The sequence below is a fragment of the Xiphophorus couchianus genome, chromosome 23 (genome assembly GCF_001444195.1).
Source record: "Xiphophorus couchianus chromosome 23, X_couchianus-1.0, whole genome shotgun sequence".
Lineage (NCBI taxonomy): Eukaryota > Metazoa > Chordata > Actinopteri > Cyprinodontiformes > Poeciliidae > Xiphophorus > Xiphophorus couchianus.
The window spans coordinates 8,482,361-8,502,910 of record NC_040250.1 but is presented as its reverse complement, the minus strand read 5'-3'; the positions used below and the strand labels follow the sequence as shown (position 1 = coordinate 8,502,910).

General features: G+C 38.4%; 1 protein-coding gene across 1 annotated transcript in view; it reads right to left on the bottom strand.

Moving 5' to 3' along the window:
• Positions 1–3,275: 3,275 nt before the first annotated feature.
• Positions 3,276–20,550, bottom strand: part of apln (apelin) — a 37,365-nt gene continuing 20,090 nt past the window's right edge. The window contains exons 2-3 of the mRNA XM_028009037.1: positions 14,220–14,386; positions 3,276–8,387 (exon numbers count right to left, since the gene is read on the bottom strand). Coding sequence (XP_027864838.1) covers positions 14,226–14,386 — 161 coding nt within the window. The 3' untranslated portion in view covers positions 3,276–8,387; positions 14,220–14,225. The remainder of the gene's footprint in view (positions 8,388–14,219; positions 14,387–20,550) is intronic.

Here is a 20,550-nt window from a genome sequence, read left to right as displayed (position 1 = left end):
CGCAGGGGGTTAGCACGCCCCACGTTTGGAGCGGGTTCGACTCCCGGTCCCGACGACCTTTGCCCCCTCTCATCACCCTCCTTCCTGTCTGCCTACTGTACAAAAAATACGAGCCACTAGCGCCGCAAAAACTCTTCGGAGAAAAAAAAATATATATATTACAATGAACAAAGTTTTGCATTTTTAATTTCATGATCTTTGTGGCGAGACAGTCCATTTAAATTTGCCAGTTTTTGCCCCCAAGGGCAAAAGTTTTAGACTTAAACTTTACCCAATTTCAATTTTTACCAATTTTCAAACAAATGGTTTAGCCAATGACCATTTATTTACCCAATAAATAGTTGGGTGAACAGTTATTGGGTAAATGGCTATTGGTAAATGGTTGGTTTGCCCAACTATTTATTGGGTAAATCAATAAATACCCATTTATTTATTTATTGGGTATTACCCAATGGCATTGGTTTCTGAAATAAACGTAACAAGCGTTTATTTCATATAAACAAATGTATCCTGCCGTTTATATGAAATAAATGACGGGTTACATGCAGGATGCTAACTGTGTTCAGAGTTTACCCTGCCTCTTACCCAATGACCGATAGACGCAAGCACTGGACTTCCCTTGACCTTACCAGGATTACAAAAGTCTAAGCTACGGATGGATGGATGGATGGATGGATGGATGGATGGATGGTTTTTCCCCGCTGAAAGCTCTGGAGAAAGCCGCCTGTCGCTGTTGAAAATACACATAATGGACAAAAGCTGATTTACAGTTCCATAGCCAGACAACGATGAAGCAATTTCCAGACAAGAGTTAGCCAGACGTAAAGGTTAATGGTGTGTCGCGTAAACATGTTGCTGTTTTTGCCTGTTTAATGCCAGAGGAAGGATTTGGGGCTTAGTAAAACAACCCAGGTTTAACCCAGGAGTTTTTTTGTGTCACGTTGGTTTGCTCACTTCTTACCATTGTTGCTCATTGTAGTAAGCTCAGGACTTTGGCATCTGCTGGTGGTGAGGATCCTTTGTGACATAAATTTTTGTCATGTCTGCTGGACTGCAAGGGTCAAACTGCAGCCAACTGTGTGCAGGCCAAAATCTCCTACAGAATGGACTCGAGGATAAAAGCAAAAAACACCAAATGCTGCCAAATCAATGCAAGAAAGAAAGAAAAGAGGATTTTAAACAATGCACAAAACATGTATAAAACAACAAATATCATATAGAAGATCTTTTCCTTTTGCATGAATGTAACATCAGCAGATCAAATTGCATATTTTGACATTTGTTCCTCAAGAATGTTCTCAAAGTTACTGTTTGTTTCTCTGTCTACCAAAACCACATTCATACATAAATGCGTTTTCAGCCAGAGGTTTAGACTGAGAGCTTTCACTGCCGGAGCGATCAGTGGCAGGCGGTTACATGCTACAGGATTTATTTACCGGGCTTCACCCCCCACCAAGATCTTCTATAAGTTACTGCTGACACGCACACAAGTCTTGCATCCAGAGCTGGGCAGTAACTACTTACATCTACTCAATTACATTTACTCGAGTAACTTTTTGAAAAAGAAAAGTACTTTTAGGAGTTTTTTTACTGCGTTGTACTTTTTACTTTTATTTGAGTAACTTTATTACGACGTATTTCTACTTAAGTGAAATGTCTGGATTTTCCACCCACTGAATGAAAAATACACATTTTAACCAAAGATTCACCATAAACACCTGCAGTTTTTATTATAGTTTCACAAGTTTTTTATTGAAAGAAACTGATTTGCCCGATTTTGTTAATTTTATGAATTATTGTCATTTTGGTCCTTAAAACACCAAAATTTCCACTTATCTTTATATTTTGGTCCATCTGATGATGTAATTATTAAATATTAAATGATTGGTAATTTGATTAAATTACTCAGTACTTGCACAGACTTTTTACCAAATAATGTTTGCTTCTTGTTGATTCAAAATATGCTGAAGTAATGATACTTTTACTTTAGAATAATTTTTGGGTACTCTGCCCACCTCTGGTTACATCGATTTTGCTCACCCGGTTCTTAATAAGAAATTTTTCTTTATTTATTCTCTGAACTGTGTAATGAAATTGGAAACCAGAACAGTTTATTGAATCTAAGCAGACTGTAATTATTTCTCCATGTTCAGCAGCCAATGTGTTGGTGTACGTTTATTTCTTGGATTTGACTTTTGGCATGAGGTACATCTACAGAACAAAACTCAAACTGAAGCCTGCAGAACATATCAAAAACTGTTTCATATCAGTCAATATAGACAATTATTTATTAATTTATTTTGTTTTAAATATCTGAAATACTGCCAAATATGTGGTGTGACCTTTACGGTTTTATCCATAATTTCCTCTTAAGCTGTTTTACTCATTTTCTCCTTTCACTTAAGGCCTCTGTTTTTTATTGTAGCCACCTGTATTTTGCTGCATTTAGTTTAATTTAGCCACCTGTATTTTGCCACAGCTAGCTTATTTAGCCACCTGTATTTTGCCACAGCTAGCTTATTTAGCCACCTGTATTTTGCCGCAGCTAGCTTATTTAGCCATCTGTATTTCGCCGCAGCTAGCTTATTTAGCCATCTGTATTTCGCCGCAGCTAGCTTATTTAGCCACCTGTATTTTGCTGCATTTAGTTTAATTTAGCCACCTGTATTTTGCCGCAGCTAGCTTATTTAGCCACCTGTATTTTGCTGCATTTAGTTTAATTTAGCCACCTGTATTTTGCCGCAGCTAGCTTATTTAGCCACCTGTATTTTGCCGCAGTTAGCTTATTTAGCCACCTGTATTTTGCAACAGCTAGCTTGTTTTAGCCACCTGTATCTTGCAACAGCTAGCTTGTTTTAGCCACCTGTATCTTGCAACAGCTAGCTTATTTAGCCACCTGTATTTTGCCGCAGCTAGCTTATTTAGCCACCTGTATTTTGCAACAGCTAGCTTGTTTTAGCCACCTGTATCTTGCAACAGCTAGCTTATTTAGCCACCTGTATTTTGCCACAGCTAGTTTGTTTTAGCTACCTGTATTTTGCCACAGCTAGCTTGTTTTAGCCACCTGTATCTTGCAACAGCTAGCTTATTTAGCCACCGGTATTTTGCCACAGCTTGCTTGTTTTAGCTACCTGTGTTTTGCCACAGCTAGCTTATTTAGCCACCTGTATTTTGCAACAGCTAGCTCACAAAATTGTGTGCTGTTGTTAAAAGAACCAGTTCTAAGCTTAATTTAATTTTCAATGGTAAAAGAAGACACAAGACAGGCCTATTTCTTAAAATAAGATTTTTAATATTACTTATTATCATAAAGATATATTTACACACTTTACAGAAATAGAAAATAAAAACACAAAGCTACGCATGAAAGGAAAAAATAAAATAAGTACTCCAAGAGCTAAAGCTTATCTTTTATAAATTAGAAACCAAAAGTTCAAATATGTACACAGTATTCAACCATTTCTGATACACTTGTTTTATTTATTTATTCATGTCATTTATTTTTGCCCAGTTCAACATCAAAACAGAGACAGGGACTGTACATTTGGCCTGGTGAGTAATATGAGCACACACCATGAACAGAATATAAGTTTAAGGAGTAATACATTGTCTTTCAAACGGTATCTGCTTGAGATCTAGTAACACTGTTGTGATAAACCTACAGACTGCATTTCTCCTACGATTGTTCTGAATGTGACTGACTGCTCTCAGACACAGCGGATGGAGAATGTGTCGCCATCGAGGCAGGAGGGGCCTGTGCTATTCTGGGTGTAGGAAGTCTCATTTTGAGGCTTCGAGATAATGACTGATCATCGGCTTTCCTCATGGGACTTGGAATCTAGTTATCCTTTGGATTGCCCAGCCAGTGGAAAAAAAAGGTCTCTATTTGTTGGATTAAATATCAGCCACTCGATCCTGCAGACTCCCACTTTGAAGGCCAACATGATACAGTTTGACGGGATAAAGGATTCAGAGGGGAAAATCATGGAATGTGTAGCGTGGTAGCTCTGCTTCCATTTCTGCAGTCAGTGATGGATATAAAAACAATTTCAATACAAGAAGAATTAAAAAAGAAACAAAAAATATATTTATTTGACTTTTTAGGGGCCGTAACTACCTCGGTGACTGAGCTGATGTTTAAAACCTGCTTTCTATTTATTTCTTATCTCCACCTGCGACACATATCTACATATCATCCTTACACACTCCCTGCCAAATGCATTTGGACAAAAATAAACATAAACGGAACAGAATAAGGGTTTTTCTACCAGGAACACATGCTAACAAGTGCATAGAAAACATTACTCAGGCCTTGTGATGGTCACAGAGAGAGAGGGGAACATTGAGAGGATAGGAATAGTTTCTCTTGTGTAAGCCTAGCTGGAAAAGACCATTAAGGAAAATGGTTTTTGCTCCCCGAGCATAATGTATTGGTTTAGCCTTTCAGTTTTAGCCTGGACATGCTTGTCCTTCCATTAAACCTGATGTGCAGGGGAGGGCGGTGAGCTATGATCTACGAGAAAAGAACGCCTGAAAGCTTTCACGTGTCCACGACATATTGTTCTGCAGACTACTTCTCTAGTTTGTTACATCCACAAAAGGTACAGCTTGTCACACTGTATTCAAAAAAGTAAGCTTTGGACAACCAGCTAGACAAGAATCAGATGAAAGGAAATTGTCACAACACACTGGAAAACCATTCCATAGCGAGAGACTCTTGTTTTCAGGGTGTATTTTTTCCAGCAGCATAATGGAATTGCAAAAAGTGCAGCCTTGCAAACCCATACAGAGAAGTCTTTGAGCAAAGCCACGTCTATTTGTTGGGACTATTTGACGCTAGAAGCTTTGAATCTGTGGGATATTTGGCATTTGATGATGAGATTAAAAAGGGGCTTCCTTACATAAACATCGGTTTGCTCCTGTCTCTGCGAGGGCAGCATGGCTGGTGCAGATGGTGAGGATACATTCATGAAGAACAGTGCGGAGACAGACGTTGCTCGGCTCAGTAACAATAACTTCTGAGGCGGGGAGGGAGAGAAGAGGGATATTGACTCGAGCCCCTTTGCCTTCCCAACTCCTGCGGCTTTGAACCTTCATCCCCAGCTCGTTTACTTCCTATATTCTTCCCTCCAAAAACACACGAGACCTCCTGAGCAAAGCCGTCACGAAATCTACATCTCTGTCTGTGAGGGTATAAAAAAATGATGGCAGAACTGAAATTATTACACTTCACAGTGCCCTAGGATTTAATGCATTTTTAATCAAGGTGAGCGTGGCTGGGATACCACTGTGCTTTTAGATGCTCTCTTAATAAAAGCTTCTCACGCTGGGGCTGAGAAGATTCTGCGTTTTTATTTTTAATATTTGCATGAGACATGGCGAGAGGGAAAAAGTGCTGGAAATGTAATGCGCCTTTATAAAAGTGTCCACTCCCCTGTTCACATGCTGGGTTTTTGTAAAGTAATTTATCCTTTTAAAAATTGTTCCACCTTTATTGTGAAAGGTATGTCCTGTACAATTTTATCGCTAAAAACAAATAAATCCGTTTGGAGAGGGTGAGTGTGGTTCGTTTTCAGCATTCACCGTATTTGAGTTCATATTTGGCAAACAATTTAAGGGAATCTGATTAACTTGAAATGAAGTGCAAGTTTCCTATTTTGGATGTTTCCAATAGTTTCTCATTTAAATCGCTGAGCTGACCCCATTGTTTGCAGAGAGTTTACAAAATATCTTTGTACAACGGTTTCCGTCAAGAGAAGAGAAGATCATTACAACATCATCAGTAATTGGGCAAAATATGGGACAGCACTAGCTGTGTTTGCATTACTGATGTGTGCAAAACCTTGTTGATATTCTGCTAATTTTTTGCAATTTTGCAGTTGTATTGTTTCCATTTAAATAGACTACAGCATCTGGCGCTGTTCTTCGGTGGTTCAGCTCCTATGTCACAGATAGAACTATTATGGTCAGTATGGATACATGTTCTTCGATGCTAACTAAGGCGTCCCCCAAGGCTCTATTCTAGGTCCCCTACTTGTTAATTTGTACATATTTGCTGCTTGGTGGATTCATCAGGAACTGTGGAATCAGCCTCCACCGTTATGCTGATGACACTCAGCTATTCATGTAATTGAAGATTGAATAAAAAACACAATTACAATCACATCTGACTAGTTTATTAATGCGATAAGTCATTAAAAAACTTGACGCAACTTCATCTTCCAACTACTTTCTGGTTTTTGCTTTTGTCATTTCTGCCAGCAGTAACTTTTGATACAGTGTAGGGCTGCTCTGTTGATTATTTTTATAATTAATAATTGGATAGCAAAAGATGCTTAATATATATTTATTTTTTACAGAATTTGAACCAGGTGAAACAAATTCCCACCTTAGGAGTTTTGGGCAGAACATATTTACAGACAAATGTATTTTTTTTTATCTTTAATGGAAAATGTCAATATTTTTTGTAGTTTTGGATTAATTTCTGTTTTTATTTTCACCTTTTATTGAGTCTGTAAACTGAAGTTAATTGATTAGTAAATTAGTTGATGATTATTTAAATAATCCATTCACAATTAATCATTTCACTCCTAACAGATTTGTTTTTTCATGTTGAATTGTGCAGGATATTTATCACAGTAAAGGTGGAAAACCAGGCAGTGCAACAGAGTTGTGCACACCCACTGTAGATTAATTAGATTATGTTTTTGAAACTGATTTAACTAACTAAATTAGAGTTCTGCATGTCCAACACGCAACAAGGCTTATCAAGTTCCCAATATGCAATATGATTACAGCCTGAATCAGCAGGGGGACTGAAGTTAAAATGATGTGCTTCCAGTCTGAGCCAATTTAACAATGAGCTCTGACTAAATGTGGACATCTACGAAAGATTAAGTTTAGGATTTAATGGGCATGACGATCAAATCCGCGACCACCTGTGCAGCGGAGGGGCTGATTAGAAAGGCAACTGCATCCAACATAACGCAGGGAGCTCAAGAAAAGACGTGAATAACTCTCCAATAACGTAGTGATTAAACTAGAGGATACATACAGGGAGAGTAAAGATACAGTATATGAAAATACGCTCATATGAGTTTGTATGTTTGTCTTGAGTAAATGCACATAACAGCCTGCTAAAGTACAAGCCTCTATCACAGCACCCTGAGAAAAAAGGAAATAAAACTAAAACAGAAAAAAATAGAAATGTATTTCAGTAAAATGGAAAGGCATAGCTTTTTCTGTTCGTATGCTGAATATTAAACTAGAGCACTAGTGGTAGGCTGATCGCGGCGGCGGATTAACAAAGAGCTGAAGTTAAAATGAACAAAACAAAGAGAAAGCATAAACGTGTCAGTGTATCGAGACTTCAAACAAGAGGTAATGCGTTTCTCTCTGACTTTTTCGTTCCTCCGTTCCTGGCAGCATTGTGGAGAAGGTTGTTATTTGGCACTTCCTTAAGGGGCGAGGCGGCCCGTGGGTCGGAGCGGGCCGCCAGCGCCGGGTAACAGTCGTGAAGAGCAGCTGCTTGGGGGCAGCGGTGTGGCGAGAAGGCTGGGGGTCAGGGGTCAGGGTAGGGGTAAGAGGACTCCTTCAAGGTGGGACGGTAACCTTGAGCCTGAAAGCCGCTCCATTCCCCTCGAGGTGTTAATGAACTCAGAAACACCCAAACAGCTTCGGAATGAGCGAGGGAACGTGAAGTTGTCCTAATGGCATGTGCTCTTGTTTTAGTTTACGTTGCATGTGGACAAACTGACATTAAAAGATACAAAGCACCATTAATAATCGTAATTAAGTGATGATTATTACTCCTTTCAACGCTAAACCTTCAGCTCCAGAGAATCACAACAAAAATTAGGTTACTTCCTCTGCACGATCAGACCCGCTCATCTGCTCGTTTAAGTAGCTACACAGTGATGAAATCAGCGACTGATGGGACTTTGGATCTGAGACATGCGAAAACCACGTCCTGGAGGAGTGACAGAAGCTTTAAGACTCTTTTGACGGGGCTCCCTCTCCACCACATGTCATGCAAAGAGTGTGAGACACTCGGAAAGATTGCTATGATTGGCCTCTATTAAGCAAATTGAAAAAAAGACAGAGATATATCAGTAAGGAGGGAGTAAGATAAAGAGACAGAGAAATAGAGTCTGGTAGCTCAGGCTCAATACCTCCCACCCCCTTTTCAACGCCCCCCTATTCCTCCTGGAGCCGAGGGTGAGCGGCTTGTCCTGATTTTTAGGTGGACAGAGTTGCTTGGAGAACCAGCAGGTGCTATGGACATCACTCTTCAGGCTGGGCAAGCGCAGGCCCTTCATTGCAAGGCCCCCCAAGGCGAAGGAAGAGCATAGAAATCAGAACCTGGGGGAGGGCGCTCAAGGCAGTGCCTGCAACACAGAGAAACAAAAAGAGGCAGGAAAATACATCAGAAATGTTTGTTTTAACAACTTTCACTGGTGACCCATTATGCTTCCTTGAACGGGTTAGGATAGGTGTATGGGAGATTAAGAAACAAACATATTTTTTCACAAAATGATTCTTGAATAATGAGATTTTAGCAGATTTGACTTACATTTTCTTGACTAACTTTTTGAAAAAGATGTAATCAAGTTCAAGTTTATTTATACAGCACATTCCAGCAGCAAGGCAGTTAAAAATCACAAAGTTATAAAGAAAACACTAATTTAATAAGCGCTACGTTTTGATGAGTGCCATCACCAAAATCATATATGAAATATGGTGGTCAGTGTTTCATTTATTATGGTTCAAAAGCAAATTTTAACAGGTGGGTTTATAGTCTAGATTTAACTCTGTGTTTCAGCTACTGCGTTGTACTGTTTACTTTTACTTTGATAATTTTATTATGAAATATCGCTACTCCTACTTGAGTAAATTTCTGGACATCCTAACCACTGTGAGTAACTTTAGTGGCTGCAAACAAATGCGCATTTATTCACTCATACAAAAGTAAAGCCTTTAGCACAAGCAACAAGAACGCAGCAAGTGGTTACTACCATCAACAAAACTCTTTTCCAGCAGCATGCAGTGGTTAAACCAGCTGACCAAATGTTCTGGAGCTCAGCTTGGGTTGCTAGGTGATGAGCGGAGCTCCATTGGGGTTGCTAGGTAACAGGCTGGGCTTCTGATTTGAAATGTTACATTCTGGAGGTTTCCGAAACGGGTTTAGACACAGAAAAACATGAACTTGTTTATGTTTTCGTTTTAACCAGAACCTCCATATTTTTATTGACTGTTCCTGGAATCTCCTGTTTCTGTAGTTTCTACTGCAGAGACATGCATCTGCCGTTGTTACTGGTCCGTGTTGTTGAATGTAATGAAAGCTTATCTACTCTCCTGTTAGTTGTTTACTTCAGGGTTGATCTCTGGTTATTATTATCAAAGTGACAACAGATAACGGAGAATACAGCTACCAGACTAAGTAAGATCATTTGCTCTGTGCATGTCCAAAGACATTCAATATCCTCTCTAATAAGTCTGAATATCTGTGGTTTTCTGCCAAAGCTTCGTCCGTGTTATTTCTGACATTATCTTGCACATCTAGAAGACTACCTTAGACATGTCCCGACCCGATTTCACAGTCTTTGATTGGAAATTGCAGCGGGAGTAAGAAAAACAATTGCATATCATGCTGTGAAACACAAGCCAGCCAATTATAATAGACTCTGGATGGAGGATCATAATCAGAAAACAAAAATCTTTTATGTTCTGTTGTATTTTATGTCCTCCTCTCCTTTGTATGATTCTTTCGCTGATAACAGCCTTTTGTTCTTTCAATTCAACATTTTCTGTTGACATGCAATGCTACATAAATGAATCTATAGCATATCTCAACCCAGCCATGTTGTCATTTGTTGCTCTTTGTGCTTTTAGATCTGTGATGTAGGCTTACTACATCATAAAGTGAGTGTTTGGAAGGAGACACAGACCTGCTCCCTTTGTTTTGATGGGAAACTCCTTGAAAGAGTCACTTATAGAGTTTTCTCACACTAGAGGCCACTGGGGGTTTCCACAAATCGCCTCTGGCTTTAAGTCTTTAATATCCTGTTGTCTCATATACTATCACTGGCATGTCTTAAGAGCCAAAAGTTGTTTTAATCCAACTCTACTTGGATGCTTAGAGAGGCTGACCTGGGTCGCAGTATTTCTTCTCAGAGCTGCTCACATCTGGAAAGTGTAACGGTGAAAAATCTGACATTGCCTCAGGTGTCATAGAGAATAAAAGATGAGCTGTCTTTGAATCCAAAATGGGGTGATGCTGCTAAATAGCACAAGGTTGAAGGATGGACAACGTCAGGGGAATCATTGTTTTTTTTTTTTATCTTCGTGTAAACACTGTTGTAATTATGTTTAGGTCAGTGACGGCTCAACTCTGTCTCTATCCGCTGAAGTCTTGCTTTGATCAAACGAAATGCATCTACGGCAGATCCCAGGGGCGGTTCTTTTCCCACCGTCGGCTCAAATCGAAGAAGAGAAGAGGGAAAGCATGAGGAAGAACAGAGCCTTTCAAGCTGATGTTGCAGAAAGGGAGACAAATTGATGCTAGCTGTCTGGCCTGGTGAAGACTTTATATTCTCAGTTTGCAGCTTCTACAAGCCAAAGGGACATTTTATGCCACCAGTCCATCTAAATTAAACGTATTTGGAGCAATAAATGTTACATGACAATTATTATTGTTAAGTATCACTAGTGGGCTCACGTCCACTAATGTGCTAATTGCAGAGCTAATTTTTTGTTTAGTGGTTTGGTAGGGCTAAACCGTTAAACAAAAGCAGCTAAACCGTTTACTAGGTTTCCAAAACCTACTAAACGGTTTTATTAATTAACAATAACAATATCATTAATTATTGATTTTTTTTTGTTTTAAATATCTTAAGTACTGCTAAGCTGGTGGCTAACATTTCCTCTTATCGACATCTGTCACGCTATTGTTTATTATATAGAAGAAGTATAAATTGTTCTATATTGTTTTATTTATGGAAAACGGTTTAGAACCAAAAGCACAAACAAAAAAATAGGTATAAAAAATATCACTGGTACTTTTAGTGTTATTTTATTGTGAAAAATTCAATGTAACTGAAATTTTTCTGTTGAAACGACTAAAATCTGCATTTTGAAATATGTTTTTATTTTAAAACATTTGCTAGATCACTATAATTTCTAGCTAAAATGAATAAGAAGTCATTGTGGAAGGTCTAAAAGCTGTGAACTAGGACAAAACGAGGCATTTTTTGCACAAATTTGGACCAACAATATGTTTTATTTATAAAGCTATGTATGTAAAGTTATAAAATACCCCAAAAAGTAAGTTTTGTGCAATTGTGAAACGATTTGTTTATTGGTGCACCATCTGATTCCAACACAAAGCAGAAATCAGCTTCCTCATGAGTCAGGTGAGCTGCAAACCAAAAGTATGAGGAGCCGAGTCAGTGGAGTCAACAACAACAAAACTCTCCAGTGTATTGTGGTTTAAGTGCTGTTTGCAGAGACAGCATTGTGACTCACTGAGCCGTTCAGTTTTAGAGCTTCGCAGCTTTCTGAAGCTCCCGTTTATTATGTGCTCAGCATTCTGGCACCGAGTCGAACTCCAAACACTCAGCGCTCTGAAAGGATTCTCACTTCTCATTGGCAGAGGCAGCCCTTCAAGTGCTACTACCCTGCTTTTGCCTTCATTGTTTTCATCTTTGTTATGAGTCCCTGGAGTCTCGTCTTTAAAGCCAGAGTGATTTCAAAAGCTTCTTAAAAAACTACGGTAACAATTGATTATTCATAATTTGTTATAGATTGTAAAACACCTCTGGGCGCTTTGCTTTGATCCTTTTTTTTCAAACTGATTAACAGCCTTTGGGTTGCAGACTCCTCTCACTAGGGTAATTTATGCAGGACCTCTGCAGGTCAGTGTTGAGTGGTCGGCACCTCCTGCTGGGATATTATGTCTCGTCAGGTTTGCCTGTCTAGTATTGTCTGAAAGAGACGTGTGGACATGCTGCTGTTGGTTTTCAGTGACATTAGAGGTCTGAACCTAAGTTTCTGCAGATTTGTATCAAGTATTTTAGTTTCACAGTGAAGCTTCAGATAATTCTAATTTATTTATGTTCATTATTAAACAATAAAGAAGTGAAAAGTTGACAGACAAGTTTCAATACGAGGGAGATTTCACACAAAACTTACTTCTAGTTGACGTCAAGTTAAAATTTATTTCCAAGAACCTGGATACTTATCTCTTCAAAATTATTATATTTGGAGAAAATGCTTTTATTTACTTAATCAGATCTAGAGTAAAGATTTATCCCTGCCAAACAGCCCTGGAGGTAAGATTTACAAGAATAACTGAGATTTAAATAAGCTGCAGTTGTTCTGGGCAGATGTTCAAGCTGGTAGGTTTGGTCCAGCAGGTCTGGATCCAACAATAACATCCCACAGAAGAAGTTTGATCTTAGTTTTCATCAAATGCATCAGACCTGATTCTGCCGACTGAGTGTTTCAGCACTTTAAGTCACATTGTTTTCACAGTTTCTTGTTGTAAGTTGTTTTCTGGCCAATGTAGTCAGCACTTATGTTTTAATATTTCTGGAAGTGTTTCTTTTGACATCCTCTGGAGAAATATCTGAGTCAGACTCTACAGAAGATGGGTCTTCTGGGTAAACACAGCAGCGGCAGGCATATTGTGTTTTTAAAAGACTCCACAGAGGGTAAAAAATGTCATTTTCTTCTACGATACTCTTACTTTTTATTGGTGGCAAAGGTTTGGGCTGGGCGATGTATTGAATCTATTTGATTGTATCATAAGCTTTTCTATTTATGATGATTAAAATGTCTATCGTAACCATCAAGCAGCAGTGAAAACTCAAAAATTATACTAAAGGAAGAGCAGCAATACTTTAACTTATTTTTATTCAAGTAAAAGTCAAAAGTGGCCATCAAGTAAGAGTAAAAAGGTATTTTAGTAAAACGGTTTCTCAAATCCTGATATTAAATGATACCAATCATTTAATATTCAAAAATTGCATCACAAGCTGCATCAAAATATAAAGTTAAGAGGAAATGTAGGTATTTTAAAGACAAAAAATAAAAATAATTAATAAAAACAATTAAATTACAACATAGCAAAATCAAACAAAAGCAACATTTTTCCAAATCAGTTTCATTCAGTTTGAAACTGATTCACTGCGTTTGGAGAACCTTTGGTTTAAACAAGCTTGTTCTTAATTCAGTGAAGTTACTCACAGTTGGTAGAATATTTACCCAAGTAAGAGTAGTGATTACAATTACTCAGATAATTGTAATGAATAAAATTACTTGGCTAATTTTATTCATTAAAATTATTAAAGTAAAAGTAAAATGCATAGTGTAGTAAAAATACTCCTAAGTGTGAATTTTTTCAAAAATGTTCCTCAAGTAAATGTAATTGAGTAAATGTAACTAGTTACTCTGCAGCAGAGTATAATAATTTAGCTTTTTACATCTAATTAACTCCAAATGTTTATCCAACACAGAAACACTAACATCTGTGTGCAAGTGGTGGCTACAATAAGTACAGTTACATTTATTCTGATTTTGAATTTAAATTCAATAAACATGATTGGTCTGTTAGTACGCCAGTGTCATTTTACATAATACATTGTTTAAAATAACATTGAAGGTTATTTTAAAATATGGTAAAATATATTATAATCTAGTAGGACTGAACTGTATTTCATATCAGTTGAAATCAATAATTACTGATTATTCTTTTTTTTTTTAAATATCTGAAATGCTGCGATACTGGTTGTGGGACCTTTCCTCTTGTTTCTCTTCACCGTTGTTTTTTATTTTCAAGCCGTTATGAGGCACAGTCGTGGAATATTCAACCGCTTCTGTGCCAGTTATTCAGCAGGTCGTTGCTAGGTAACCAAAGAATGAATGAGTTGCTAGGTTACCAAAGAGTGAGTTAGTTAGTTGATTCCACCAGCGTTGCTTAGCTAGCAGTGAGAGGTTGAGTCTAAAGCGTTTCCTCTGCATACATCTCCCAGAATGCTGTGCGGTTCTGGATTGGAGTTCAGTGAATATTCTATCAAACGTATTATTTATTCATATTGATTATGTCTCTATCGCAACATACAGTATATTGCTATTGACTATTGTCCGGTCCTCTGATATAGTAATAAAAAATCCAATATTTAATATTTTGGTCATATTGCCCAGCCGTAGGAGACACTGACCTTGCTCTAGAACGGCATTGGCCCCTTGTGGGAAAGACGGGGCCGTGGGCGTCTTCTCTTGGCTGGTCTGTGGGTCTGACCGCCTCTCACTGGGTTCTGCTGGGCCATTTTTCTCACTGTAGCTGCCTCTTCCAGCCCTCTGCCATGCTCCGTGGAGGCCATGGGACCTGGAGGACACACACACCAAGGAATCAATCAGACAACCAAAAAAGGTAGAGTTACCCAACTTTTTGACAGCGAGGGTATTAGTGGGAACATTGGTGCTTGAAGCAAGACCCTAAAAGGGATCATACTGCTAATGGATGAGGACACAAGAGACAAGAATGAATGGGTGTGTGTCAGAGTGTGTGTGGGCCCCTTGGAGCCCACCCATCAGCACTGCAGGCGCATCAGGTCAGTGCAGCAGATACCAAGGCGAGAAACCTAAACCCCTCATGTTTCATGTCACCATCACTCTGCCTGGAGTTTACAAAATCCTCGACACACCAAACGCAGCAAAGGAGCTTCCCATGCTCAGAGATGAGCTTAATCGCGCTGAAACAGTGTGGATTCCCCTCGTTTACACGTCTTCAGAGTGGACCCAGATGTTCTCGGTCGTCTCTCAATAAGTGAGGCCTGATCTCCTTAAGCTCTTTCTTTCCCCCTGGGTTTGGTCCACCCAACATGCCGCCACACTCCCCTTCTGTTTGTTCAGCTCATTTTCTGGCATATATGTGTGATCTTTTATGCTACATCCATTTTATAAGTTGAGTGACATTTGAGCCAAGGCAGCAGAGGAGTTCATTTCATTTTCACTTCATTTCTTTAACTCTCACCTTTAGAAAAACATTGAATATTGTGTGCAAAGTGATGAATATGTGTCTTCAGCAGTTGAGCTACAGTGTTTTCACGTTTTGTCTCCTACAAGTTGAGATTTTCTGTGATGACCTAACGCAAAGGAGTGCATAATTGTGGAATTAACATGTTTTCAAAAAATTTAAACGCCTTAAAATCTGGAAAGTGTGGCAGGCAATTCTATTAAACTCTCTCACGTTTAGCTTTTGGAGTTTCTCTTCAAGCTTTCGACGTCATTCTTCACCAAACTAGCTAACGTTTAGTCAGGTTGAAATGAGATCATCTATGAGCAATAACAAAACTTGGAGACACTATTTGAAGGGCCGTGCATAAGCCTGACGTAACACCTGTCATAAACATGAAGGAGTCTTTGTGAATGTTTATGAGCACCGTCATAAACAGTCACATTTGGTAAATAATGACACTCTTAATGCAAAGCTGACCATTTTAATGGACTTTTTAAATGCAACTTTGCTTTAAAAGTATTATTATTTTTACCAAATAATGCAAAATTTATACTTCTAATGGAGCTTTAATGTAACTTTTAATGCAAATCTGCATTAAAAATGTAATTATGTACCAAATTACACTTCATGACAACAGTCATAAACATTTATAAAGACTCTTTCATGTTTATGAAAGTGTCATGTCTTCAAATACAGTGTTACCATCAACTGGTTTTGGGTCTGGACTTTGACTGGGCCATTTCCTCACAAACTTATATTTTGATAGGGTCACTGACACCTGAACTGGAGAAGGAAACTTTTTTTTTTTTATTTTATTTTGAGACAATCTTCCCTCAGTGCCTTTACTTCCTGCATCTCCAGTCACAAAGCTGATTGACATTATTCACATGAGGTCATGACATTCTTCTCCTCGGAGCGGCGGGCGCCATTTTTAGAATTCCCCAGGGAATGACCGTCTTTGGCTCTACAGCGGCCTGAGTGAGGACAAGGCTGAAGACAAGTCTGCCGGTCGACTGCGAGACTCTAAAAGTTAAAAAGTTTGCTGAGGAGCTTAGAAAAGCCAAAATGATGCTAGGTTTGCACTTTCCTTAAGACTTTTCTCATGACTTGGTGTGAGTTGAGGCAGTTTTGGTAATAAATACTCTTAAAAGAACAATTCATCTCTGTTTTTTAACTAGTTCATTTAAACAAAAAAACTTTCTTTAAGAGCAGAATTCAAAAACATTTTTCTGGAGTTTTCATTAATTAATGTCATCCAGTTGTGGCTTCATGAAGTTTTTTATTCAACTCAAGCACTTCAAGTCTCAGTGTTTAAATAATAATGATTGAGTCAGACAGCCAGAATATTTTCAGCTTATATCCCTGAAATGCCAGACATCTTAAGTTGCATTTCCACACTAATCTTCTTCCGTGACCAAATTACTCAGCCATAGCCAACAGTGGGCTAATTAATTTGCAGCATATTTCCACATCTAAAGCATATCTTTGACCGTTGGAGCAGTAATCTGTGCATTATCCCCTTGTTATTGTTCCACAGATGCAGTGAAACGGACGTTCACACATCCTGGAGGAATTCAGCGGATTTCTTTCAGGTCCTGGAGCCTGAATGGTAAAAAGGAGAAGCTGGGAGTATCACTGGGGGTTGTGTTTCTCCTGATGTGCCCATAAAAACGCCTCTTCATTCAGATGCAGAGCACACAGACACACAAGAATGAAGAAAACAAACTAGTTTATTTAGAAATCATGTGCAAAGATGAAACTGAACATTTCCTTAAGGATTTGAAACTTAAAGTATGCAAGGATTGAAATTGGTCCAAATGTTGAATTAGTCAACAGTATACATACAGACCTGAATAAATGCATTCACCCCATTAATATTTGGTTAAACAACCCTTACAAGTTGCAGAGAAACTGTGTTTTGGACAAGTTTCTGGTAAAAAATCATGCTGGATATTTGACCTCTCACCTTTAAAAGGCTAGTTACATTGTTTTTTTTAAATAGTTCATATATTTTCTTACGGCTGAGGTTGTCATTCTAAAAAGTTAATGTTTGCTTTATCCATTTAAGCCCCAGTTTGACATCATTTTCCAGCTATAACACAAAATTCTGTTCATGATAGTTGAACATTTTGGACGTAGTTTTCATTCTTCCAGTGGCAGCAAAACAAACCCCCAGCATGAAGCTACCACCGCCGTGCTTGGTAGCAGGAAAAGTGTTTGCAGGTTAAAAGGCTTTATCCTTTACATTAACATTGTGACCAAATCAATAAATATTTGTCTCATCTGACCAAAAAAACTGCTTCTGCGAGAGCTTCAAGTTGGAGCCAAACTGTAGGTGTCTGTTTTAGAGGAGGGATTCTTGTTATTCTTGAATGTGTTACTTTGTGTTGGAGCTGAAGAATATCTGTCCCTCTGACATAGTTCGTGCAGATAGTCAGCCCTCTTGATAAAAGCGAAAACTTCAGTTTTTAAGAAAATGGTCGCTTATCAATTAACCGTTAGTCGATTGATAAGATCAATCAGCTTTAGATTATCTCATTAACTGATAATGGTTACCGCCAACCCATTTAATTTCCTTGTGAAAAGCATTAAAATGGAAAACTTTGGACGTAACGAGTTTCAGACGGGGTTGCAGACATCGCTGAACCATTCAGGAAAGCAATTTGGTCGAAAACACACCCGATAGCCTGCTGCACATTACCGGTGTTTAGGTTACCCTCCACTCTAAAGACAGCAACACGTACACACCGCAGTGCGAGTTTGTAGAAGTAATTGCGCCCCGGCTCACACAAACTCGCCTGTTTTTCCTCTCCGGGTGGCTCAGCCTGTCACAGTCCGGCTCCATAATGAGACAATTTAGATGTCTCCTGTCATTGCAGGCTGTCAGCCGAAGCTCCTCACCGGGGATTCAGGGGGAGCATCCCGCGATCCTCCTGACAAATCTCAGCCTGTCCTATCTGGCCACGCAGGGAAAAGTGTAATGAAAGCTTCTAAAAATAAGCCAGCCTCGGCAATAACACCAGTGGTATAGATTAACTCTCTGTGGGGAAAGGATATCAGTTGTTGACGGGTAGTTTTTTATCTCGACTCCTCTATAGTGGAGGAGATATAGATCGAACATGGAGGCATGGATGGAAATGTTTTATAAATCTGTAAGTTACAGTAAGGATCTATATTCTCCTGAAATATATACATGGATAATGTTTTTGTAATGCTAGCCAAGCTACTAAAGACCGTTTAAAATGTTACAAAACAATTAAAATGATTAGTGACGCCTTGCTCTGTCACACAGCACCATATTGTATTTTTGGTATCGATCTTCTGATACAAAGTAAATACAAGGATTAGTAATTATCACCAATACTGATTGATGTGATCAAACTTCTCAGGATTAGACGTTTGACTTTCCTCAGGATTCTGACTTTTGTTTTACTCATAATTCTCAGTTTTGTCTCGTCTCAGAATTGACTTTTGTTTTCTTAAGTTTGAACTTTCAGATTTTTTTATTCTATAGAATTTGGACTTTATTTAAGAATTTGGACTTTTTTTACCCTCAAAATTCAGAACCGGTAATTGTTTTTCTCAGAATTTTGATGTTTTCTTTTCTCAGAATATCGACTTTTTAAAATTTTTTATTTTTATTTTTTTACAGAATTCTGGCTTTTTGTCTCATTATTGACTTTGTTCAACAGAACTTTGACTTTTCCTCAGAATGTTTTTTTTTCTTTCTTTTTTGGCTGAAATTCTGACTTTTTCTGTCAGAATTATGAGAAAGAAAGTAAAACATTTCTTGAGTTCCTCTAATCCTTTTCTGTAAACGTCTGACTTTAGGGTGTTTTTGTAGTTATTCCTTTGAGTTATTTTGACCAATACAGACTTTGGACAAATTTTAAGGATCAACAAAATACTTTTATAACACATTAACACAACAAATAGTGACAATAGTGAACCAAACCAAATTAGTTAACATTTTTCCAAAAATAAAGTATAAAATATTATCACTTACAGCAAATAAAAAAAATCTGCTTTGAGTTGAGAAACTACAATACAACAAAGTAAAATATCACTTTGCTGAAGGAAAAATCTCATTTATCTCTGTCCAAAGTCTCGATAAACATCTCCACAATCTGAAATAAGATCTAGTCTCTGTCCTATCGTGTCTGATCTTTCCCCATGAGAGATCTCCATGTTTGTGTTGCTTTGGTCAAACAGCAAAGCGGCTGCTGGATAACACGTGTCCCATCACAGTCAGCATCTCTCCACCATCTCTGGTGACCTTCAAGCCCCCACTTGCCCCCTTTCCATCAAAACTCAGCACATCTTCCCTTGCTTGGTAATTCTCTCATTAAAGTTTAATAACAGGGGAATTTCAGGAATGCTTTGTTATCGCTGCCACTGCTACTATCATTACCTCCGCTGCTTTGAAAATAAGAAGAGTAGGCGTGTGCATGTGTGGAGAGGTAAAAACGATTAGTTGATAATGTCAGAAACTGGCTGTTCCTCATGCTAATGATGAATGGCCGCTTCCCGATTCCTCGTCCTAGTTTTGCCAACTCCTGAGGTGAAATATGTTATGATGTCTTCTTTAAATGGATCTCTGTCTTGTTGCGGCCTTGTAAAAATAGGAATGCAGGCTCCATCACTGGAGCCTAGAGAGATATACATCCTCTGCTTGTCCGTCCAGGGGTTTGGTTCAACGCCAAGTTGCCCTGATGGCTACCGAGAGCAAAATATATATCACAGCTGTGTGTCGATATGGAAACGCAGCGCCTCCAACGAGCAGGAGACGCTTATTGATAGTTGCAAACCTGATTTATAAGTATTGGCTGCCAAAACCGCCGCCGCTGCCGTGATAAATGTGCGTAAATGGAGCGGCAGGATAATGGGTTTTCTAACAGATTAAACCTTGCTCGTCTGGAAGTCAAACTACAGCAACAAACGCTCACATTCATCAGAAAACATCAAGTGTCAAACATGCAGAGTTTGAAGAATGACCAACACAGATTTCACCCCCGCTTGGTTTAATTTTCTTCGTCGGTGCAAATTGATTTGTTGCTCTGAGTTTGTTCTTCTCTTGTTGCTCATCTCTCATCAAACTCATCAAGAATCTGCGGCGTGCAATCTCATAGTTCACTTTCATGGTCGGCGGAGCTTTTCAAATCTAATCTCTCCTCTGTGGGTTATTTTCACAGTTGTTATATCTCTTATCTGACACCTCTTCGTTCTGCTTCTGGCTGCATTTTGTATGGATGTTCACTGAGCTCTAAGACCCCCACAAGAATAGAAATATATTGTTTTGTTTTTATTTAAATGGCATAAAAAAAACGACTGAAAACCAAAATGGATGAATACACTTCACAAACACAAAATCTTACCAACCAATTTGGTGTAGTTTTGTTTAAAGTCAATAATTTCTTAATGTTGATGAAAAAGTTCTGGTTCTGGTTGGAACTAGCACTTTTTCATCAAAATTAAGAAATTATTGACTTTAAACAAGCTCCTATATGTTTCTGTAAAATTACTTGTAAGTT